The following is a 26,518-nucleotide window of genomic DNA, read 5'->3' as shown; positions in this document are numbered from 1 at the left end:
GGGGCTGCTCCATAGACAATTTATGGAGCTCTGACTTTATGAGGCTCTTACACATACATTCGATTTTACTTCTGGTTCAGACCTTCTAGCAATGCTAGAATATAGACCTCAATTCGGTGTAAGAGTTCACACAAACCTTATCCTTATTCCCTTATACACTGTTATTGATTATTACAAGCTGAGACATTTCAACGACAGGGTCTTCATCAGGTTCAACTCGACCTGATCCGAATCGGTTTGAAACATCGACTGAGCTTTGAATCTTTTCTCCTTTCAAATCTGAAAAGGAACCTTGGCGACCAGAAGTGGCAGCATCAAGTGTTCGTCCACTGGAGGATTTGAAATGAGACTTGAGAGAAAATGGTCATTTTATACTGTATTTCAGCATCGGCTTGTGTTTTCACTCCACCAGTCTTTGTCGACACTGAGCTTTCTGTTGATCCCTTCGAAAACACAATGCGAACTTGCAATAATTAGTTAGGATGAGTCTTTGACTCTGCGGTGGTTTATTATAGAGCTTTGTATATACAAAGCGCATCAACAGAGCTACAGTGTTTACTACCATCAACAGCTGACAGGATACCAACTGTAGTCCACTTAGAATCTTTACGTTGTCAAGTTGAAATGGTCTATGTCATCAGACAGGTCCAACAATGTGTGGTTTACATTTCCACGTGTCTAATCCTATGATGCTGCTTTACTCCTGTTTGCCCACTGGAACACAGTGACCCCCCAGCTAAACAGGATTACCATAGGTGTTTGGACACAACGCTGTATATAAGATGAGAAGTCTAAACAGATTACTACTCCATAATGTGATTACATAGCGAGGATTCTACAGAACGCATTTATGGACTGTACCATTGTTATCTTGGGGGGGTGGGGGCTTCTAATATTTTATTTTGCTATGGGGAGGAGGGTAGTATTGGTTTTGTTCGGGGCAATGGCAGGAGGGCACAATTACTTTTCTCTGCCAGTTTATAGTTTACAGCTTTTTTACAAGTTTTCCTATGGTATGGTATATTTCATCATCCACTGGGGAAATGTAATGGTACTTCCCTCTATAGACTATATATGGCCACCGTAATCGATGTGTAGTCTGAGTGGTGTTGAGGATAAGCTTTTACTTGCCCAGGCAGTAGAGCCGGGTATAAATCCCCTTGTGTTCACAACTCATGTTTGTTGACTTGTGCTTTTCAATGTGTTTTAAATGTGATCAACAAAATATATAATAAAGTGTGTGACTGAATATGCTTTGATAGCAAAACTGGGGCTGCTGCAATGATAATAATAATAATTGATGTTGGGCTAGACCATAATCTTATTGGGGGTCAATCTCCTGCCAATGGGCTAGCTGCTGCAAGACAGGTGTATGGTGGGTAGGGTTCCCACAGACATTGCAAAATGAAATTCAAGGACTTTCAAGTACCTTTCCAAGCACTATTTTTCTTTTAAATGCCGTTTTTTATAGAAAAAAAATCAGATCCAATATTATTATAATTATTATTAAATGGAAAAATAAATTTCTTGATTCAGAAATTTTTTATCATGGATGAACAAAACTTTCAATGTGAATGGTTGATTTGAATTTCAAGGACCTTTTAAGCACCTTGTTAGAAAAGTCGGGTTTTAATCGTTATTTCTTTTATTAGCTATATCCATTCATTTTCATCCATCCAGCCTGGGTCTGAGCTCGCAAAAGGGCAAATACCGCCGCCTACGCCTTCCAGCTGGTATTGCACCGAGCCGTGCGGGCGGGGTTTAAATACTCAGGCGAGGTAGGCCTCAACAACAATGGCATGGAACAGTAACCCTACCCGCCCGTTCATGTGTAACGGTCGGTAATGTGGGACGGACCTCCACGAGCAGTATTTGGAATGGCGATCAGATAATTGGATTATTTCTTTTGCATTACATCAGATACAAGGTAAGAACACTATATATAAATGTAATCGTTGATCTGATATTTCTTTCTACCCCGATCGACGCTGTCTCTGTGTGTGTGTGTGTGTGTGTGTGTGTGTGTGTGTGTGTGGCTGTGTGCCGTTGGGTGCAGGAGGTTGGGGGGGGGGGGGCGCAGACTCACGGAAGCGTGGCGAATAATCATCCGACCACCACCAACATTCATTCACATGCATACACATTCATACGAGGCAAGTAGGTTAAGTGTCTTGCCCAAGGACACAACGGCAGTGGGATGGACATGGGCTTGAGCGGGATTCGAACCACCAACCCTCCGATCATTGGACGACCCGCTCTACCCCTGAGCCACGCCGCCCCACAATAGGATAATAATGATGATCTAGCATTGATTTCAGGAAGATTCGATAATCAGGCGAAAAATGACAACGTGTTTAGTGTATTCCACTAAAGGGCTATTATCGCGTCTTTCCCTGGAATTACTCAGAAGCACCCAAACTATATTCATATTCAAAACGGTATAAAACGGAAATGCACAGATGAAAAAACAATCTGTTTTGTGGATGTTGACTGGAAGCAACTCACTGACAGTCGACAGGTGTATTAGACCCATAGATATAATATAAGATATATTTTAAGCACTCGCAAGACAAAGCGCCCCATTGACTTACAGCGCTGGCGTAATAGCGCCCTCTGGCGCATTAAGCGATGGCGCAGAATGAGTTAAGGAATTCCAGGCCTTGACTTTGTAAAAGATCAAGCACTTTAAGCACTTCAAGGACCTTGTGTGAACCCTGATGGTGGGGAATGCATGCCCCCTGTTAAAGTGGATCAGTCTATGAAGTCAAGAGTTGAACAAAGTCAATCATCAGAAAGTGTGGGCAACAACAAAAGTTTTGCTTATATTTGACTGAAATGGACTAAAAAGGTCCAACAAAGTGAGAAGATGGTGGCAAGAAAGGAGACAGAATTGTCCTTGGCCACTTATTGATTAAGTTGTTTTATGAACTAAATGCTCTCGATAATCAGTTATGGGGGGCAAAAAAAAAACAGACAGTTTACTAATTATATATAGGGTGGAACGGTACGCATTAGAACCGTACACCGTTCGGGGCATGTGTGTATTGTTCGGTTGCGCAAAAAAAAAAATATTCATTTGGCACGGAGGCGGGAGAGGTGACGAACCGGCTGCTGGCAGAAGCAGCAGCAGGTGCTAGTCAGTTCGTGGAAGCGTAACAGTAAGAAGCATTTTGTATGAAAGTATTCTGTCAACTATTAAAGAAACTTGAAAACTTGAAACTTGAAACTGCAAGCTGTAGAACCAAGCTATTCTCGTTATCAGACAGCATCACTGCACTGGGTCCCAGGAGAGGATGAAGTAGGACCAAGCTATTCACGTTATCAGACAGCATCACTGCACTGGGTCCCAGGAGAGGATGAAGTAGGACCAAGCTATTCACGTTATCAGACAGCATCACTGCACTGGGTCCCAGGAGAGGATGAAGTAGGACCAAGCTATTCACGTTATCAGACAGCATCACTGCACTGGGTCCCAGGAGAGGATGAAGTAGGACCAAGCTATTCACATTATCAGACAGCATCACTGCACTGGGTCCCTCCCAGGAGAGGATGAAGTACACAACAACAGTAGTAATAATATTATTATTGCACCATTTTCAAACTCAAGGTCGTTACTGTTGTCATATTATTCAAATAATAGGGGAGGGTCAACTGAAAATATTATTATATATATATATATATATATATATACACACACAGTATATATATTATTTCTTTTAAATAAGAGGATGTGGTTGACAAAAACAACAAAACACAGCCTAAAATAACATGATAAATCAACAATAGAAACGTCTAAATGGTGTTTAGAGGCTGGAAGAGGTCATTCAAAAACAATTCTCCGATCTCATCCAATCTCCCTCACAGACACACACACAGTCACACACCTTACCCTTTTATCCGAGGCGACCAATCTGAATTCTTGTGAGAGTTTCCCACAGATAGATCTGTGTGTCTTCCTGAAAGGATGAATAGTACCCTGTGGGTTAGGAAGAGAGGAAAGGGAGGGAGGGAGGGGGGGAGAGGGAGGAATGAAGAAAGAAAGGAAGAAAGAAAGAAATTTTATTTATTCACCAAAATGAAAACTGCAAAAGTGATACCGATCTTCAAAGCAGGTGAGAAAAATCTATTCACCAATTACAGGCCGGTTTCTCTCCTTTCCCAGTTCTCAAAGATAATGGAAAAATTATTTGCTGCACGATTGGACAGTTTCATTGATGAACACGCATTACTTATAGACAGTCAATATGGATTTAGATTAGGGATGCTCGATATTGGCTTTTTTACCGATACCGATATTCCGATATTGTCCAACTCTTAATTTCGATACCGATACCGATATCAACCGATACCGATATATGCAGGGTTTCCCCCCAAAAAAACTGAATAATTTCAGGTAATTAATAATTTCACTGGATGCATTCAAAAGGCTTTCTAAATGTAAGCATTATCTGTGCAAAATATGATAATTAAAAAAGTAAAAATTAACATTACACATCTCTTGTTGTTGAATTAAACCAACATGCATACTTTTGACAATAAATAAAATAAGAATTGGTTCTTACTTGCTTGCCTGGGTAAATAAAGGCTAAATAAATGTAAAAAAAAAAAAAAAAAAAAAAAAAAATTACCGATACCGATATTTTCCGATATCACATTTTACTGCCGATATCGGCCGATAATATCGGTCGGCCGATAATATCGGACATCCCTAATTTAGATCGAATCATTCAACGTCATTGGCACTAATAGACCTAGTAGAAGAACTGACAAGCATAATTGATAATAAGAAGTTTGCAATAGGGGTCTTCATAGATCTGAAGAAGTGTTTTACACTATAAATCATGATATTCTGCTACTAAAATTGGAAAGGTATGGGATCAGAGGAGTAGGGCTCAAATGGTTAAAGAGTTACTTAGAACAAAGACAACAGTTTGTGCAGTTGGGGGAGTACAGGTCCACTCAGTCAAACATAATCTGTGGTGTGCCGCAAGGGTCAATTCTGGGCCCGAAACTATTCATACTGTATAGTGTATATAAATGATATAGGTAATGCGTCTAAAATATTGAAAAATGTAATTTTTGGTGACGATACAAATGTCTTCTGTGAGGGTCCGGAGAGAACCTCCAAATGCTTTTAAAGAATGTCGCAGCTGAGCTATCCAAGCTGAAAGTGTGGTTTGATGTAAATAAATTATCATTAAATATCAAAAAAAACTAATTCATGATATTTGGTAAACGTGATATACAAGTAAATACACCGGTTAAACTAATGATTAGGGTATTTGAGAATACATTTCTGGGTGTGATAACAGACCACAAACTCAACTGGAAACCTCATATCAAATATGTCAGGACTAAATTGGCACGGAGTGTTGGTGTTTTATGCAAGATACACATTCTAAACCAAAAAACACTGTATACACTGTACTGTACACTCTTCCTACCATATGAGCTACTGTGCGGAGGTGTGGGGTAATACCTACAAAAGCACTCTACAGCCAATATGCACCATGCAAAAAAAGCAATAAGAATAATCAACAATGTAGGATATTATGAACACACCAATAACTTATTTATAAAGCTACAAGCATTGAAATTTATGGACCTAGTGGATTTCAAAACTGCCCTCATTGAATACAAAGCCAGATACAAACTAATCCCAGGCAACATTCAAAAATGGTTCAGAGACAGGGAAGGAGAATATAACTTAAGAGGGAAAGGGAATCTTAAACAAACACCACGCTGAAAAGCATGTGCATATCGGTGTGTGGAGTGAAGTTGTGGAATAATTTACCTGAATACATCAAACTGAGTAAACATGTGGCACAATTTAAAAAGCAGCTAAAAAGATACACATTAGAGAAATACAGAAATTAGTAATGAGGATAAACAAAGTTATGCTATATTGTGTTATGTAGTGCTGTACTATATTCACTGCTGTCAAGTGAATCAAGTTTTTTTATTTTGTATACAAGTAAAAGTATATTCTGGGCGGCTACGTGGCGCAGTGGGCAAGGCGCTCGCAACGAATGCTGGAGACTAGGCTCGAACAGGATGCCTCCTGTTCGAGCCCCGCTCTCCACATTGCTTTCAGTTTAGCTGGTCGTCCACAGTAATACACATTGGCCGTATTACAGGGAGGGAAACTGAAGGGTGGGGATCGGGCGTTGTGGACAGCGACTCCTACAGGTCGGTTGGTGCGCCTGCGCAGTAGAATCAAGAAGCGACGGGGGCGGGGCCCCTCCAAAGCCCAGACCCCCGACACTGAAAGATCGAGCCGTGCAGGTGAAAAGATGCGACGGCTGTTACCTCGAGTATCGGAGGGGACTCGTGCTATGTATGACTTAGTCCACATTGCAGCCGGCTTGTGGGAGGCAAGAAACAACGTTCGAAGACAGGGGAGGGTTGAATTGGACGATATGAAAATTGGGATGGGAGAAAAATAGAAAATGGGAGAAAAAGTGGATAAAAAAAAATAAGTAAAAGTATATTCTATATTGTAATATACTAAATTATGTTATATCTAGTAAAATTAATGGAAGAACAAATATAAATGTAAGGGGGTAGGGATCAATAAGCTTCCCTCTACTCCTTTTTTGGACATGTCTGCTAACCAAACACATTGCTCTTGACCTTTTGTTTATAATTCCTTTTGTTTATAATTCCTTTTTTTTATGTTTTTTTTAACACATTCCCTGCCACGCTATTTGAGCATCTTATACCATTCTCTGCCAGCACTGTAAGTCTATGGAGATGTTCACCTTCTTTGCAGGGCTATAACTTTTTAAATTGTATTGCTAAATTGACATTACTATGGCCCATTCAACATCGATTATCTATCATTCAGGATGTAGGAATGTTTTACTTTTTCATGCATACATTCATACGAAAATACCGTCTAGAATATAAATATGTTTTTATCGTTTTCTGCAGTACTTCCTAGAACGTGAGATATAGGCATAAACGCATATATAGATTATTGTTACAAAGGATCAGATTAAACCGAATATATATATTTATTTATTGATATATATTGCATAGTATTTGTATATCGTTTGACATCCCTTGTATATTCCTTGTACATATACACGGAATATCCCTTTAGCCCAGACCATAATATTTCATTCTCCTATTGGACAGCGGTCCACCGGCGCCAGGGACCAGCCTCCAGAGTCAGGTTCAAAGTCACCGTCAAGACATGTCTGGACATGCCCGGCCTTGCCCAGGGATACGCGACAGAAATGAGATTGGCACTAGTTTGTTCACCGTGCATATAAATACGGCGCAGGTGAATACAGAAGCACTTAGTCTTAGTCTTACTTAGTCAGAAGTCAAGAGTTACCCAATAAGTTGAAGCCTCACCCACGATACAACGTGCGGTGAAGTATGGCCTGTTTGGCCCCAGAATAGAGCATTGAGACCGCGTGCGAATTAATAACTGAATTGTCAGAGTTTGGCGCTATACCGTCGAGTGCGACATATTTCTATTAAGTCAGTGATAGTCTATTTGTGTATAGTGTATCGTGCGGCTAAAGTTCTACAGTGACCAGCATCCCCAACGCTTCCTCGTATTAGCTAGAGTTCTTATCCAGGCTGGGCTGCTTTCATGGCGCTTTCACCCGAGGAGACCTAGTCGAGAACCGTGTGGACATGTACACTGGATTAATCTACCCGACGACTACATAGCCCTTTGCGGCTGGAATATATTTGCTTTGGTCCTGTGATTTATGGAGCGGAGAATCGCCGACGCCTGCACGTGTTGGATTTACCCCGCGAGGAGCCAAGTCGAGTCGGCGCCTCAGAGAGCCTGAGGCCGGCTAGCTTTCTTCACTGTGGAGCTACAGTCTACGGAGAACAGCTGTATTCGTCTGTGGATCAAGAGGCTATTGCACCGTCTCCTGTACTTGGAGTCTCCTTAGTCATCGTTGACCAGACTCTCTACTACCGACAGATCCTCTACCCCTGCTGGCTTACAACCAGGGGGACCCTTCCAGTATCTCCCGCTATATATTACTAGTGTACCATAGATATAATTCCCTAAGATTCAGGTTGTATAATTACCTCCTGCGTAACCAGAGAATGGACATTCATTGTTGATTTGCCTACGCACATTCCTTTGCCTTACAAGTGCATTCAAAGTATAATCGAGAAGTATTATGTACCTTTTGCTGCAATAAATACTTAAAGACAACTTTGTGTAGAACCGGTTCATTGTGGGAAGTGTTCATTATATTTATATATCATGTACTGTATGGCCAGTAATTAAAGTACATAAAGCGGTAGTGGTTTAATGATACCATACTTATCAATACAGTCAGGGAATTGTACCCCTCAGTTACAATTATCAAATGCCGTTTGTTGCCGATCCACGCTATATTAAAAATGTCAACTGTACATGATCCTAAACGTTATGACTGATCATGCGCGGATGAGCGGAGGGGGGGGGGGTCGTTTATAATTCCGTGATCGTCGTTAAATGCTTTATGTAGTATGGGTGATATATTGATCAGAGCAGTTTGCATGGATAATAATAAACAAACAGGCTGAAAGTAACGTCAGTGTCCTCTTACTGTTCAACGATGAGACTGGAGGAAAAAGATCCCAATTATTTGACGCCGATCTCCTAGATCCATTTCCGGTTTGTATGGCGCAATAAACGCCAAAATCATATTGATTATTGCGTTTCTAACATGATCCCATGCACTCGAGTGTGTATCTAGACCCACGTAACAAGATATGACTGCCGGAGCGATTTCCTCGATGCACCGACCGCCACTTCCGGTTTGACGTGAGTGTAACTCGCCCGACCATCCACCAGGCGGCGGTATTGAGGCGTTGCAATCTCAGACAGGGTACCGCTGCAGTCCAGAGGGAGGCTGGATGAATTGTGAATGCCATGGCGAAAAAATTTAATATTGATCCCAAAAACGATTTACACCGTTGTTGGCATTCAACGCATGGCGGGCAATAACGACTTACGCCGTTTATGGCGAACAATGTGTTAATAGAATGTTTAATAGAAGTTGGTTGTTTTGTTGTTACCTGTTGATCTAATGTGCCTATTGTCACGTACGTGGGTTGTTCATTATCATTATTGCCATATATTTTAACACCATGTAACATCAGGGTAATATATTATTTGTGTTTTCTATGTGTGGTGTTGTGTCATCTCCTAATCGCTGTTTCTGTTTCCGCAGATGCCACTCATCTCCCTGATTGGATTGGTTGCCCCTGATTGGTGCATCTTCAAGACAGGCAGTGGAGATGGGTGGTTAAGAGATTGGGAGGTGGCACACATCGGGGCGCCTCATTCTGTCATGTGCCAGTGACCAGAGTAGGAGTGAGGTTGCCGTTGGTTGCCACTATTGTGTGGAGCGATTGCTATGTTTACTTGTCACTTTGTGTGACTTACCCTATTGTGTGGCCTGGGAGTATCCTATTGTTGGCTTTTTGTGCCTAATTGCCACTGTTCCACTGGAACTATTTGTTCACTGTATTGGCTTTAGTGCTGGGTGATAACCCAGTGCCACCCTGGTTGGCTGGTGTCTGAGGACACAGCCCATACTAGCCTTAATTATTATATTTGCTTGTCTGTTCTCCAACTACCTTTTTCCCTATTTGTTAAATGTTTGTGGGATTACTTCCACTCTGTTCTCCTCATAGCCAAGGGAAGGTTTGAATCCCTTCCCTGATAATAAATATACTTTATGAAGGTTTGAATTCCTTCCCCAAGAATAAATATAATTTACTATTTGGATCAACGTCTTGTGTTCACTTTATTACCTGCTCGGGACCTTGCTTAAGGCACTACTGGAGGGGCTGGTTTTCACATACAGCCCGCTCCAGCTTATATTTTATATTTTCATTTGACATTACTATTTGACACCTATTATTAAAAGAAATACAATTATTTATTTGAATGGTGTTATTTATGGTAATAACAACTATACCGTAATAACAACTGTACAACTATAGGCGTAGACCAGGGTTTAACCCCTGGTCGTCAAGAGAGAGGGGAGATGAGAAAGATGAGCTGGTGCTGATGGGGAGTGAAGATGAACTGGAGGACTGATCATACAGTATATATATACCCCCCACACACACACACTGTGTTTAAGTTATTAAATCATAATAATTGTCCAAATGTCTTGTCGGTTTTATAAATTTTTTAATAGGCCTTTATTTTCACAAGTACATTTCGGACAAGTAAGTTTAGCTTTCGGACTCTACAGCCAATATGCACCATGCAAAAAAAGCAATAAGAATAATCAACAATGTAGGATATTATGAACACACCAATAACTTATTTATAAAGCTACAAGCATTGAAATTTATGGACCTAGTGGATTTCAAAACTGCCCTCATTGAATACAAAGCCAGATACAAACTAATCCCAGGCAACATTCAAAAATGGTTCAGAGACAGGGAAGGAGAATATAACTTAAGAGGGAAAGGGAATCTTAAACAAACACCACGCTGAAAAGCATGTGCATATCGGTGTGTGGAGTGAAGTTGTGGAATAATTTACCTGAATACATCAAACTGAGTAAACATGTGGCACAATTTAAAAAGCAGCTAAAAAGATACACATTAGAGAAATACAGAAATGAGTAATGAGGATAAACAAAGTTATGCTATATTGTGTTATGTAGTGCTGTACTATATTCACTGCTGTCAAGTGAATCAAGTTTTTTTATTTTGTATACAAGTAAAAGTATATTCTGGGCGGCTACGTGGCGCAGTGGGCAAGGCGCTCGCAACGAATGCTGGAGACTAGGCTCGAACAGGATGCCTCCTGTTCGAGCCCCGCTCTCCACATTGCTTTCAGTTTAGCTGGTCGTCCACAGTAATACACATTGGCCGTATTACAGGGAGGGAAACTGAAGGGTGGGGATCGGGCGTTGTGGACAGCGACTCCTACAGGTCGGTTGGTGCGCCTGCGCAGTAGAATCAAGAAGCGACGGGGGCGGGGCCCCTCCAAAGCCCAGACCCCCGACACTGAAAGATCGAGCCGTGCAGGTGAAAAGATGCGACGGCTGTTACCTCGAGTATCGGAGGGGACTCGTGCTATGTATGACTTAGTCCACATTGCAGCCGGCTTGTGGGAGGCAAGAAACAACGTTCGAAGACAGGGGAGGGTTGAATTGGACGATATGAAAATTGGGATGGGAGAAAAATAGAAAATGGGAGAAAAAGTGGATAAAAAAAAATAAGTAAAAGTATATTCTATATTGTAATATACTAAATTATGTTATATCTAGTAAAATTAATGGAAGAACAAATATAAATGTAAGGGGGTAGGGATCAATAAGCTTCCCTCTACTCCTTTTTTGGACATGTCTGCTAACCAAACACATTGCTCTTGACCTTTTGTTTATAATTCCTTTTGTTTATAATTCCTTTTTTTTATGTTTTTTTTAACACATTCCCTGCCACGCTATTTGAGCATCTTATACCATTCTCTGCCAGCACTGTAAGTCTATGGAGATGTTCACCTTCTTTGCAGGGCTATAACTTTTTAAATTGTATTGCTAAATTGACATTACTATGGCCCATTCAACATCGATTATCTATCATTCAGGATGTAGGAATGTTTTACTTTTTCATGCATACATTCATACGAAAATACCGTCTAGAATATAAATATGTTTTTATCGTTTTCTGCAGTACTTCCTAGAACGTGAGATATAGGCATAAACGCATATATAGATTATTGTTACAAAGGATCAGATTAAACCGAATATATATATTTATTTATTGATATATATTGCATAGTATTTGTATATCGTTTGATATCCCTTGTATATTCCTTGTACATATACACGGAATATCCCTTTAGCCCAGACCATAATATTTCATTCTCCTATTGGACAGCGGTCCACCGGCGCCAGGGACCAGCCTCCAGAGTCAGGTTCAAAGTCACCGTCAAGACATGTCTGGACATGCCCGGCCTTGCCCAGGGATACGCGACAGAAATGAGATTGGCACTAGTTTGTTCACCGTGCATATAAATACGGCGCAGGTGAATACAGAAGCACTTAGTCTTAGTCTTACTTAGTCAGAAGTCAAGAGTTACCCAATAAGTTGAAGCCTCACCCACGATACAACGTGCGGTGAAGTATGGCCTGTTTGGCCCCAGAATAGAGCATTGAGACCGCGTGCGAATTAATAACTGAATTGTCAGAGTTTGGCGCTATACCGTCGAGTGCGACATATTTCTATTAAGTCAGTGATAGTCTATTTGTGTATAGTGTATCGTGCGGCTAAAGTTCTACAGTGACCAGCATCCCCAACGCTTCCTCGTATTAGCTAGAGTTCTTATCCAGGCTGGGCTGCTTTCATGGCGCTTTCACCCGAGGAGACCTAGTCGAGAACCGTGTGGACATGTACACTGGATTAATCTACCCGACGACTACATAGCCCTTTGCGGCTGGAATATATTTGCTTTGGTCCTGTGATTTATGGAGCGGAGAATCGCCGACGCCTGCACGTGTTGGATTTACCCCGCGAGGAGCCAAGTCGAGTCGGCGCCTCAGAGAGCCTGAGGCCGGCTAGCTTTCTTCACTGTGGAGCTACAGTCTACGGAGAACAGCTGTATTCGTCTGTGGATCAAGAGGCTATTGCACCGTCTCCTGTACTTGGAGTCTCCTTAGTCATCGTTGACCAGACTCTCTACTACCGACAGATCCTCTACCCCTGCTGGCTTACAACCAGGGGGACCCTTCCAGTATCTCCCGCTATATATTACTAGTGTACCATAGATATAATTCCCTAAGATTCAGGTTGTATAATTACCTCCTGCGTAACCAGAGAATGGACATTCATTGTTGATTTGCCTACGCACATTCCTTTGCCTTACAAGTGCATTCAAAGTATAATCGAGAAGTATTATGTACCTTTTGCTGCAATAAATACTTAAAGACAACTTTGTGTAGAACCGGTTCATTGTGGGAAGTGTTCATTATATTTATATATCATGTACTGTATGGCCAGTAATTAAAGTACATAAAGCGGTAGTGGTTTAATGATACCATACTTATCAATACAGTCAGGGAATTGTACCCCTCAGTTACAATTATCAAATGCCGTTTGTTGCCGATCCACGCTATATTAAAAATGTCAACTGTACATGATCCTAAACGTTATGACTGATCATGCGCGGATGAGCGGAGGGGGGGGGGTCGTTTATAATTCCGTGATCGTCGTTAAATGCTTTATGTAGTATGGGTGATATATTGATCAGAGCAGTTTGCATGGATAATAATAAACAAACAGGCTGAAAGTAACGTCAGTGTCCTCTTACTGTTCAACGATGAGACTGGAGGAAAAAGATCCCAATTATTTGACGCCGATCTCCTAGATCCATTTCCGGTTTGTATGGCGCAATAAACGCCAAAATCATATTGATTATTGCGTTTCTAACATGATCCCATGCACTCGAGTGTGTATCTAGACCCACGTAACAAGATATGACTGCCGGAGCGATTTCCTCGATGCACCGACCGCCACTTCCGGTTTGACGTGAGTGTAACTCGCCCGACCATCCACCAGGCGGCGGTATTGAGGCGTTGCAATCTCAGACAGGGTACCGCTGCAGTCCAGAGGGAGGCTGGATGAATTGTGAATGCCATGGCGAAAAAATTTAATATTGATCCCAAAAACGATTTACACCGTTGTTGGCATTCAACGCATGGCGGGCAATAACGACTTACGCCGTTTATGGCGAACAATGTGTTAATAGAATGTTTAATAGAAGTTGGTTGTTTTGTTGTTACCTGTTGATCTAATGTGCCTATTGTCACGTACGTGGGTTGTTCATTATCATTATTGCCATATATTTTAACACCATGTAACATCAGGGTAATATATTATTTGTGTTTTCTATGTGTGGTGTTGTGTCATCTCCTAATCGCTGTTTCTGTTTCCGCAGATGCCACTCATCTCCCTGATTGGATTGGTTGCCCCTGATTGGTGCATCTTCAAGACAGGCAGTGGAGATGGGTGGTTAAGAGATTGGGAGGTGGCACACATCGGGGCGCCTCATTCTGTCATGTGCCAGTGACCAGAGTAGGAGTGAGGTTGCCGTTGGTTGCCACTATTGTGTGGAGCGATTGCTATGTTTACTTGTCACTTTGTGTGACTTACCCTATTGTGTGGCCTGGGAGTATCCTATTGTTGGCTTTTTGTGCCTAATTGCCACTGTTCCACTGGAACTATTTGTTCACTGTATTGGCTTTAGTGCTGGGTGATAACCCAGTGCCACCCTGGTTGGCTGGTGTCTGAGGACACAGCCCATACTAGCCTTAATTATTATATTTGCTTGTCTGTTCTCCAACTACCTTTTTCCCTATTTGTTAAATGTTTGTGGGATTACTTCCACTCTGTTCTCCTCATAGCCAAGGGAAGGTTTGAATCCCTTCCCTGATAATAAATATACTTTATGAAGGTTTGAATTCCTTCCCCAAGAATAAATATAATTTACTATTTGGATCAACGTCTTGTGTTCACTTTATTACCTGCTCGGGACCTTGCTTAAGGCACTACTGGAGGGGCTGGTTTTCACATACAGCCCGCTCCAGCTTATATTTTATATTTTCATTTGACATTACTATTTGACACCTATTATTAAAAGAAATACAATTATTTATTTGAATAGTGTTATTTATGGTAATAACAACTATACCGTAATAACAACTGTACAACTATAGGCGTAGACCAGGGTTTAACCCCTGGTCGTCAAGAGAGAGGGGAGATGAGAAAGATGAGCTGGTGCTGATGGGGAGTGAAGATGAACTGGAGGACTGATCATACAGTATATATATACCCCCCACACACACACACTGTGTTTAAGTTATTAAATCATAATAATTGTCCAAATGTCTTGTCGGTTTTATAAATTTTTTAATAGGCCTTTATTTTCACAAGTACATTTCGGACAAGTAAGTTTAGCTTTCGGACAAGTAAAATATCTGAGCCACTTGTCCGAAGTTAATGTCAAGCCCTGTACATTAGTATGTATACTCAATCACCATTAGACTACAATGATGGCAGTGTCAAACAATAGCCATCTTGTTGTACAAAACGTCTAAGTCGCTTTGGATAAAAGCGTCAGCTAAATGATAAAATGTAAATGTAAATGAAGGCATTGGGACTAATTGGATGATGGGTTCAGGTGCTCCCAGGGTACAAAGCTTGCCCAACACTGCCACCAAGTGGTCATCAAGTGCAGGTTCACAATGTACAAGTACAGTAACGGTGAAATGCTTCCCCTGAGCACTATAGACTGTGAGAATAAAATAATAATAATAATAATAATAATAATAATAATAATAATAATAATAATAATAATAATAATAATAATAATAATAATAATAATAATAATAATAATAATAATAATAATAATAATAATAATAATAATAATAATAAACAATGAAATACTCAATACAAAATAAATCTCAGAGTGGAGAAAATGTTCATCTAACACTGCTACTGTTGGGAGCATGAAGAAAAAATTATAAATAAAAAAGTTAAAAAAAATTTTTTTTAACAGTATCGAACTGTGGCACAGACGGATCTCACGTGAATTGGTACTCGATAGTACCAACGTGATTCAGTCAGTACCCTTAAAAGTACCTAATTCAGTACCCATCCCTACAGAGTACAGCAACTTGCAATGGGCCTGGTCTACAAGATACACTACACCACTAAGGTACCCATGTACATGTCAAAATACTTCCCAAAGGTCAGTGAATACCACGACCACAACACCAGAGGGAGCTCCACAAATCATGTTAAACCCAGATTCGGCTCAAACAAGGGACTAAACATGTTTCGCAATTATGCCACATCAATGTGGAATGCCCTACCCACATGTGAGATCCACTTGTTTTTCAATGTGTACAAATATAAATATCGGTAGATGACAGCATCTACTCTGACGGATATATAGATCTTAAAGTGGAGGCAGCCAGTGCCTCCAGTGTGTGTGTTTCCACGGGGACAAAGCCACAGAGCAGGGTTTGTGGGTGCCAAGATCATCAGCCAAGTTAACACCAACAACTGATAGCCGCTGGTGGGGAAGATTTGGTCAGAGAGAGCTATGGGGAAGAGATAGAAAGGGCGTTAAGAGTGGGTCAGTAGGTGACAAGAGCCGAGTTCTTCTGGTTTGACTCAGACTAAGAAACGAAGCGTAGACATGCAGACAGAGAGACCTCCGGAGCTAGAGGGTGGGGGAAGGGAAGCTGACGCGTAACCCCCCCCCCCCACCCCGCCTTGAAAATGGGGGACCCTGATGTAAACAAGACGAAAGTCTTTCTCTGGTCTGCATCCCCTTAACAATTGTGTGTATTGAGCTGTACTGTATTGTACCCATTCTGCAATCTGTTAATAAAATGATCAATCAATCAATACTGTCCATTCTGGCAAATATTGTCAACAGCCCTGTAGCAGGGATCGAAATTGTATCTGTGCGACCTAAAAATATAATTGGGAGCATTCGTGCGAGTGCAAATAATTGTTCTGGTGCAACCTCCCCCCCCCCCCCCCCCTAGCCAATCAAACGTGAGCTTGACGTTCTTACATTTAATGCTGATTTTAGATTGGTTAAGATTAGCCTTCAAGCCTCGCTGTCTTCGCTCATCCAGCAAGTTGTTGACACACACACACACGTTCACACACGCTGCTCCCAGTGCTCGCATTGCCCATGCCCCTCCCCCTCACAGACCTCTAGTCAACATCTCTCATTCACTCTGAAGAGAGCAAGAGTGCAGCTCCTCTTTCAACATCACTTAACAAAATGGCCCAGTAAACTATTCACTTTAGTTTAATGCATGAGGCGTTGTCTAACGTTATGTAGCTGGATAGCTACTGATAGCTCATATCAACGGCTGATACCATCATTGGCATTCGTTTTTGCAGCTGTTGGCTAGCTAGCTAGCTAACGTTAGCTACCTAGCAACTGTAGCTAGCTAATACAGTCTGTGCTCGCTGGCTACCTTTTAATTTGCAATGGAGTGGAGCTAACTAACTGTACAAATCGATGTGATTGGCTGAGACTGTATTTTGTACGGTTGGCTGCCTGGCTGTTGTGGATTCGGGTAGCCAGCTAGCTGGCTGGCAGTTCATAGTGCAGTAGCTGGCTAGCTGGCTAGCTGGCAGTTCATAGTGCAGTAGCTGGCTAGCTGGCTGTTGTTGGCTGAAAGATCGAGTTTTCTCATAGCCGTGAGTAATCGATCAATCGATTACAAGCCCACCCCTATAAGCTATACAAAAAGAAAGTTTAATGCGACTGATCTAGTGAGCTAGAATCTGAATATTCCACCCATAAATAGCTAATGTCAAATGGAAGTATTTTATATTCTGTACTTAGTTTGAAAGTCGTCAGACAGTTCCCTCTGTGTGTAATACAGACAGTCTTCACACATTCATAAATAACACTATAGGCTTACACTATACTATAGTTTAAGGCTACTTTCACTGTTTTACTGCGTTACAGTACTGTTATATGGTCTTTTTTTTTTATCAATAAAAAAATATATATTACATATATATTGTTGGTGCTCCTTACATTTTGGTGGGTGCTCCTACATTTTTGCTGGTGCTCCCACCTTTTTGAAGTGCTACAAAGTAAAAATGTTAATTTCGAGCCCTGCTGTAGGCCTACATTGTTGTTTGTTTTGTCAGCTGAAAATGATGTGCTTGCTGCCGCTGGCTGACAGATTAAACTCTGTTTAAGCGGCTTTCTCGCCCTCACCGCTACATGTGGTGCACCAGCGCACGGAAATGGAGTGTTCTCTCAAGAGGCGCCAGACAGGTCCCCGTGCTTTGATTATTTCCAGCTACGTATTCATCACAGCAAGGTTATTTTTTCCTCTTTTTCTCTGGCTGATTTTCTGTGCTTTTTCCTCCCATACCATTATGTCGTTATGCCAATTCCCCCCTCCCCTACCTAGTCGGTCAAGGGAGCCCTGAGGTCTACCACATGCTTCCTCCGACACATGCGGAGACAGCCAGCGGCTCTCTTGGCACCTGACAGCGCGGACTCTCATTGGTGAAGTGTAACGCGTGGGAGGTCACACTGCCTTCACCGCTTCCTGTCTTTTGCTGTGCAGGCGCCCTGACCTGAAGGAGTCGCTGTCCACAACGCCAGATTACCACCCCATCAACTTCCCTCCCACTAACTCAGCCAAACGAGTTAGTATGACGGCTGGCCCAAGCCGAAGGCAATGCTGACACCCGGATTCGAGACCAGAGTCTCTCGCATTGGTGACGAGGGCAATCTCCGCTGCGCCACCCAGCCGCCCCTTCATCACAGCAAAGTTGATGTGTATGGGAATGTCTGTTGATATTATTCTATTTTTATGTGTGAGCCATATCAGTCTTTGAGCTCTTTGATAGTGTCCATCCAAACACAAACAAAAGTCAATGTTTTGAGGCTAGTGCTTGAGCGAATTCCAAGAGATTTTATATTCTCAACTAAATGTTTTCATATGACATGCTCTCAGTTTCAATTGCCTCAGCCCTGCCAGAAACACTCCAAAAACTGGCAATGTTCTCACCCTCTTAAAAAGCCAGAAAAACATTTGTGAAACTCACCAAGACATATGTGTCAGTCTCTTGCTTCTTCCGGTGCATAGGGACGTCTGTGGGAAATAGTCACGTTTGTTTTAGTTACCAAGTTGGAATAGTCAATTGAAAAAGGTTAAAACACATGTATTTTATTGTTGTGTTAAGAAGACTATTCTAAAACCTAGCAATAAGTTACAGGAGGTACAATTAGCGGTAGCTGCTGACATCCCTGGCCTTTTGACAGAATGAAAACACAGCTTGCTGCGTTATTTCTAAACCTAGCCGCATTTCTGGCAGACGCTCTCTGATTGGCCACTGCCGCGTTTGCCCAATCGCGTGACGAGCTGTGTCTTTGGCCATTTCCACGTCAAACAGCCTGCAAACTACCTGGCGTTCTATCGCCATGCTCTAAGTCTAAGACAAACTCTAACCTTAACCAGCTTAGAAAGAGTGCCTAAGCTTAACCAGTGTAGAAACAGGAGTCGGCCAATCAGAGAGCGTCTTGCCAGAAATGCGGCTAGGTTTAGAAATAACGCCAGCTTGCTAGCTAGCGTTTGCCAGCTAGACTTCCTGCTAGGGAACTATTGATGAAAACTTTATTAACAGATTGCAGAATGGGTACAGTACAGCTCAATACATACAATTGTTAAGGGGATGCAGACCAGAGAAAGACGTTCGTCTTGTTTACATCAGGGTCCCCCATTTTCAATTAATCATAACATAACATACACGACTTACAGATAGACAGTACAGTACTATCACAACATCAACAAACCCAATACACTGTAGTCCAAATTAACATAGCGAACTGGCTTAAATGGACCCGTATATACGAGGTTTATATATGCACTGTACTAAATTACTAGAAAAGACATTTAGTTGGATGGCAATAAGACGCCGGGTGCGCCAGAGCCACGTCTAGACGCAGGGTTTGGCGTTAGCTAGTTAGCCAGCCGTTAGCTTGCTAGCATAACAAACCTGAGTCCTTGATGTTGATGACATCCACCGACACCATGTCAGGCTTATCAAGCGGCCCCACTTTGCGCTCGGTCACTCCGGACGGCACCACGTCCGGCTTGGAGCCAAATTTTCTGGGGTAAAAGTCCCCGGCATTGTGGTAACCCAGTCCCGATGAAGACGTGGACATCATTCCGTCCATCGCCATTTTGGACTGCCAGGTCGAATGGGGTTTCTCGTGAGCGTCTGTGCTTCATGGTTGCGCTGCGCAGGACCTGCGTCCGTTGGCGGATCTGCATACAATCAGCTGGATGAAGGGCGCATGAAGTATCGGAGCATTTTCTGCAACATACAGCAACGTAAAATAGTTTTTTTTTTTTTTTTTTTTTTTTTATATTATTATTATTGATAATAATAATAAACTTTATTTGTATAGCACCTTTCATACAGAAACTGCAGCTCAAAGTGCTTTACAAAAAATAAAATGAGCACATAAAGTGCAGACATAAAATTTGTTTTTTTTACATTAGGTGTAACATCCCAACAGGCCATCTTGTAAAAGAGTAAGATAAAATAGACAAGTAAAATAGTGCAATAGTGCAGTGCAATAAAATTGTAGAATAGAATAAAAAATATAAAATAATACAGTGCAATAGTAGAATAGAATAGATAGTAAAATTATGCAATAGAATGGACAGAGTAAAATAGTGCTACAGTGCTATCAACAGCGGGGTGTATTAGAAGGCTATGGTGAAGAGGTACATTTTTAGCTTATTTTTGAAAATATTGTGTGTTCCATAACTTTGGTGCATAGTTTGCAAAGGCTGCATCCCCAATTTTCCTTAGACTGTGGCTTGGAACCCACTAGTAGATGATCGCAATGTTCTAGGAGGCACATATTGACTAGAGCATTTGCAATGTAGCTTGTAGGGATGGTACCGAATATTCGAATAGTCATTCTGTTATTAAGATCGATTTCATATTTTTTTTTACAATCAAATATTAGTTTACATTTTTACATTATTATTATATTTTTTTATTATTATAAAATGCTTTTTTTTTTATTGAAGCAAACACTTATTTTATTCCTTTTTATATTTAGAGGCAGCCTAATTTTTTAAAAAGATGCACATGCTACTGTTCCTGTTTGTTTATTAAAGCCGGTTGATAGGCCAATGCAATGCCGTTATTATAGGCTACGAATGGTGAATGGTGTCATTTTGATTTATTGTCGGTCAGCTGACAAAAAAAATTTATATACATTTTTTTTTTTTTTTTTTAATTTTTTTTATTATTGCAAAACAAAACTTATTAAAAGTCAGTACTCAACACACAATGTATAATGAAACTTTCAGTAAAGGTGGTTAAAATATATGCAAGTACAGAAACAGGATAAAACAAAAATAGTCAATAATAACATTTTAACCGTATACAGTGTATATCCAGCGAAGTTACAATTATATAAATGTTAGTATATAATATACCCCTAATACCTATTTTCTAAAACCCTACACACATATGCTCCAGCTCAAACCCCCCCCTCCCGGACCCCCTCTTGGATAGTACCTCCATTATCCCTCACTCCTAACCAGACACTACCATTATAGGCTAGCTTTTATTCTCTCCACCACTTCTAACCACATTGACATTTTGGATTCATTGAGCCCCAGAATTCTTGCTGTAGATATTTCTTGATATATCACATCGAGATATGTAAGAAACCACACTTTCCGGCACATTTTTTCCGGTTGAAACCAACGTGATGCGATCAGTTTTTTAGCTACTGTGATACCCGATAAAACCAATCTTTTTAGTTGTGGATTCACTGCAAACTCAAAAACATCATTCAATAGCAATACCGCGGGGTGTACAGGTATATTCCAAAATACGAGTATTGATAATTGTTGGGACACATCTTTCCAGAATGCCTTAACTGGTGGGCAGTCCCAATACATGTGCATAAATGTTCCTTCGTCCCCATTTGTACATTGGGAGCATTTGGAGTCTTGTATAAGCCCCATTTTGCACAGCCTTATAGGAGTCAAGTATGTCCTGTGAATATAGTTCAGATTGATTTGTTGATGATCCGGGTTCCTTGATGTAAGTCGGACATTTGCCCAGGCTCCTTGCCAATCAAAGTCATTTTCCAGGTCTGGTATATCCCTCCTCCAGACATTGTCTAGTTGAAGGGTTTCATACGAGGACGTTAGTAATTGATAATAAAAACCTGATACAAAACCTCCCAATGTATCTCTTTCATAGAAAAATTTGTGGTATCTGTGGTGTTCAATTGGTATGTGTAATGGAACACCGTGAGATCTCATACAAAGTCGTAACTGTATGTAAAAAAGCCATGTGGACTCGGTGAGGTTAAACTTTATGCATATTTCGACATAACTACAGAGGCCCTTGTTATTAAAAATATCCCCTAATGAGTGTATGCCTCTCTCTTCCCATATAGGGAATCTTATAGGTCGTTTTCCCATTAAGAGAGCATTGTTATTGAATATGGGAGTGTGATTATGCCATACTTGAGGGTTAGGAAATTTCCTTTGTGTTTCCCGCCATGTCCTGATTGCATGGGTAATTATTGGGCCAAATTCTCGCTCACAATGCTTGATTGAAAGTTTAGTGTATGCTATGTCTTTCAATCTCTGTGGGGCTACTATGTTTTCTTCTAATTTTCTCCAAGATACCAAAGATATCAAACCATATCTTCTTCAATGGTCTTAATGTGAAGGCATTAAAATATTGTAAAAAATCTGGGACTGCCATGCCACCGTCTGCTTTATTTCTCTGTGCGGTGGATCTTTTTATGCGAGGTGGTTTGTTATTCCAAATAAATTTGTATGTGGAGGTTTGTAATCTTTTCCAGTAGCCCTCTGGAGGAGGTAACGGAAGCATTGAGCTGAAGAAATTGATTCTTGGTAATACATCCATCTTAACTATTGATACCCTTGCCTGTACTGAGTTTTTAAGTTTTGCCCACCTGTCCAGGTCGTCTTTGATTTTGTTCTGTATTTTTGTGTAATTGTGCTTCACCGTTTGTCTTATGGTGGGAAATATTTCCACACCCAAGCATCTGAAATGTTTGACCATGGGTATCGCACCTGGGAGGGTTGTCTCTTTTTTTGCACTGGTGTTAAGAGGAAGAAAAGCCGACTTAGGCCAATTTATTTTAAATCCCGATAAATCACCAAAGTTCTCTATCAACTTGAGTATAAGCGGCAATGTGTTGTTGGGGTTTTGCATGAACAATATTACGTCGTCCGCATATAAACTAATTTTATGATGTGTGCCCTTGATTACTATTGGTTCTATGTGTTGGGATTGTCTTATAAATTGTGCTAAAGGTTCTAATGATAGATCGAATAGTCCGGGACTAAGAGGGCAACCTTGTCTGGCTGAGCGTGATACCGGAAAGATATCGGAGATGAATGTGCCTGTTGTAATCCTGGCCGATGGGTCCTTGTATAGTACTTTAATCATATCAATGAAGCAAGCGTAACGTAAAATAGTTAAAGTGGAATACCACAACGTTTCAACAAAGGAAGTGTAACGTTATAGGCCACTGCATTGGTAATAGTCCATTAAAAAAAAATATAAGCACATTTTGAAAGTAACCACTGCAACCCTACATGCATGTATGATAAATATATCATATATTATAGAACTCTTCAACATATACATACAAACACACACATACAAAGGTTGGCCAATAAAACAATACCAATAGGCCTATTTATTGTGGTAAAGTTAGCGATAATTACAATTCTATTTTTATTTTGCATATTTTTAAATAAGCTACATCATAACCTCCAGTATTAGCTATTATTATTATTACTGACTTGAGTGTGAAAAAAATCCAGTGGCAATCAGGGGGTCCCCCACAAAGACGACTTCAAACTGGAAATGGTAACTACAGATGAGGTACTAAAAAAACTGAGCGCCCTCCAACCGAATTTAAAGCCACTGGCCATGACAACATCCCCTCCAAATTCCTCAGAGACTCAGCAGCCGCCATCACCCCAGTCATCACACACATAATAAACCTCTCCGAAAAACAGGGACACGTCCTCAAAATTGCGAGAGTAACACCCCTGCACAAAAAGGGCAGCAAATTAGACCCAGGCAACTACCGCCCTGTTTCCATCCTTATATCCATTCCGAAAGTCATGGAAAAATTTGTATACGAACAGGTCGAAAAGTACCTAGCGGAAAAAAATCTAATCTACAAATTCCAATCTGGTTTCAGAACATCCCACTCCACTGACACATGCCTTCTCTATTTGAACGACCACATCAAACAAGAGGTGGACGCGGGCAAATACTGCGGCATGGTCATGCTGGACCTAGAAAAGGCCTTCGACACTGTCAATCACACCATTCTGATTGACAAGCTAAAAGCAATTGGTTTTGATAGTCTATCAGTGAGCTGGATACAATCCTACCTGGAGGGGAGAGAACAGATGGTGGAGGTAAACGGTACCCTATCCCCCCCCCCCCCCCACAGTGAGCTGTGGTGTTCCACAAGGAAGCATACTAGGACCGCTACTATTCCTAATTTATGCAAATGACATGTCGTCAGCTTGTGACTGCAACTTGTTCCTGTTTGCGGACGACTCAGCCCTGCTGGTCTCTGACAAGAACAAGTTACAGGTTGAAAAAGCCCTCAGCTCGGAACTAGGCAAAATCTGCATATGGCTCGCCGACAACAAACTATCATTACACATGGGCAAAACAGAGTCCATTCTCTTCGGTTCAAATAACAAACTCAGCAAGACAGACGGCTTCTCAGTTACAATGGGTGACAATATTGTCACAAGGAAAGATGAAATTACCTACCTGGGTTCCATCCTAGATGCTAATCTTTCCTGTGACAAAATGGCATCCAATGTAATAAAAAAAGTCAACCAACGAACTCGATTCTTGTACCGGATCTCCTCTCTGGTAAACAAGAATACCCTGAAGACTCTGGCAGGAGCACTCATTCAAGGGTACTACAACTATGCTTACACCTCATGGTACCAAAGCACCTCAAAGGCACTAAAAAACAAATTACAAACATCTCAAAACAAACTAGTCAGACTACTGCTTGACCTGACTCCTAGAACCCACCTCACCCCTGCCCACTTTGACAACCTAGGATGGCTTAGAGTAGACGACAGAGTACAGCAACTTCCAATGGGCCTGGTCTACAAGATACACTACACGACCAAGGTACCCATGTACATGTCAAAATACTTCCCAAAGGTCAGTGAATACCACGATCACAACACCAGAGGGAGCTCCACAAATCATGTTACTGTAAACCCAGATTCGGCTCAAACAAGGGACTAAACACGATTCGCAATTATGCCACATCAATGTGGAACGCCCTACCCAAAGCTGTAAAGGAATGTGAATCACAACCCACTTTCAAAAGCACTCTCAAAGAACACCTACGGGAGACTGCAATTCGAAACTGGCCCCTACAAATGTCCTAACCCAGTTGTACAGTAAATGACCAAGTATGGCTTTGTCAGTATTCCAATGTACAGTGTGTGTCCCCCCTACCCAACAAACCCCCCCCACCTCCAATGTACAGCCCCCCACCCACCCACCCAACCCCACCCCAACTACCCAACCTCCTCCAATACAGTTTCTACGTCAAATGTATATACACTCTTTTTCTGGACACTTTTTGTATCACAAACAGTACTGTATTTGCAAATCTGGTATGTCATAAATATATAGATGTAGTAGTACTGTCTATCTGTATGTCGTGTGTGTCATATATGTTATGATGAATTGAAAATGGGGGACCCTGATGTAAACAAGACGAAAGTCTTTCTCTGGTCTGCATCCCCTTAACAATTGTATGTATTGAGCTGTACTGTACTGTACCCATTCTGCAATCTGTTAATAAACTTTTCAATCAATCAATCAATCAATCAATCAATCCTTAAGCAGATTCAATGTACAATACAAACATCACTCCATTCTGATTGACAAGCTAAAAGCAATTGGTTTTGATAGTTTATCAGTGAGCTGGATGCAATCCTGGGGGGGAGAGAACAGATGGTAGAGATAAACGGTACTCTACCCCCCCCCCCCCCCCCTCCCAGTGAGCTGTGGTGTTCCACAAGGAAGCATACTAGGACCGTTACTGTTCCTAAAATGACATGTCGTCAGCTTGTGACAGCAACTTGTTCCTGTTCGCGGACGACTCAGCCCTGCTGGTCTCTGACAAGAACAAGTTACAGGTTGAAAAAACCCTCAGCTCAGAACACGACAGAATCTGCACTTGGCTCGCTGATAACAAACTATCATTACACCTGGGTAAAACAGAGTCCATTCTCTTCAGATCAAATAACAAACTCAGCTAAACCAATGGCTTCTCTGTTACAGTGGGTGACAATATTGTAATAAATACGTGAGTTATACCATTAGCAGGAGAAACTGCTATGTAGCATGGAAACTGCTATTTGTCAAAATGCCCTTAAATAACCAACTGCACAACCGGGGTACAAAGAACAACAACTTTATTAGATAAAAGTACCTGTGATAATCAGATCATACAGGGGACACTGGATTAATAATCAAGGGGACTAATCGGGTACCGTAAAGCAGGGGTTCTCAACCTTTCTGCTGCCAAGGCACCCCTGTGTTCAATAAAATATTCCAGGGCACCCCTACATACGATAAAGACTTTTCCGGTCCTGTCTTTTTTGCTACAATGATGACAAAAGTGCTTGCTTTCAAAATAATGTTTATTTAAGAAACCTGGAAACACATTTGTGTGTATATGCAGGCTATATAATGCATTATTAACAGGTGTTTCAGGTCTAAATGGCTTAGTACTTGTTATGGTTTGTAATCGACCCCAATCGCACAAGACAGGTATGAGAGTAAGCCAAGAACTGGGCATTTATTGAAAACAACAGAAAACGGCACTGTCCCTTTAAGGGAGAACACAAATTACAGGAAAAACATGAATTGGGAAAATAGGCAC

The 26,518-nt window shown here is 41.2% G+C and overlaps 1 protein-coding gene across 1 annotated transcript in view; it reads right to left on the bottom strand.

The window, feature by feature from the left end:
- Nucleotides 1–19,732, bottom strand: part of slc30a6 (solute carrier family 30 member 6) — a gene marked incomplete at its 5' end in the record, with an annotated part of 272,427 nt that extends 252,695 nt beyond the window's left edge. The window contains 3 exons of the mRNA XM_084321298.1: nt 3,890–3,976; nt 18,595–18,641; nt 19,546–19,732. Of these exons, the coding sequence (XP_084177424.1) occupies nt 3,890–3,976; nt 18,595–18,641; nt 19,546–19,732 (321 nt within the window). The remainder of the gene's footprint in view (nt 1–3,889; nt 3,977–18,594; nt 18,642–19,545) is intronic.
- Between the last annotated feature and the right edge of the window lie 6,786 nt (nt 19,733–26,518).

The sequence above is a fragment of the Notolepis coatsorum genome (genome assembly GCF_963971535.1).
Source record: "Notolepis coatsorum genome assembly, chromosome: 9".
NCBI classification, from domain to species: Eukaryota; Metazoa; Chordata; class Actinopteri; order Aulopiformes; family Paralepididae; genus Notolepis; species Notolepis coatsorum.
This window is presented reverse-complemented; position numbering and strand designations above follow the sequence as displayed.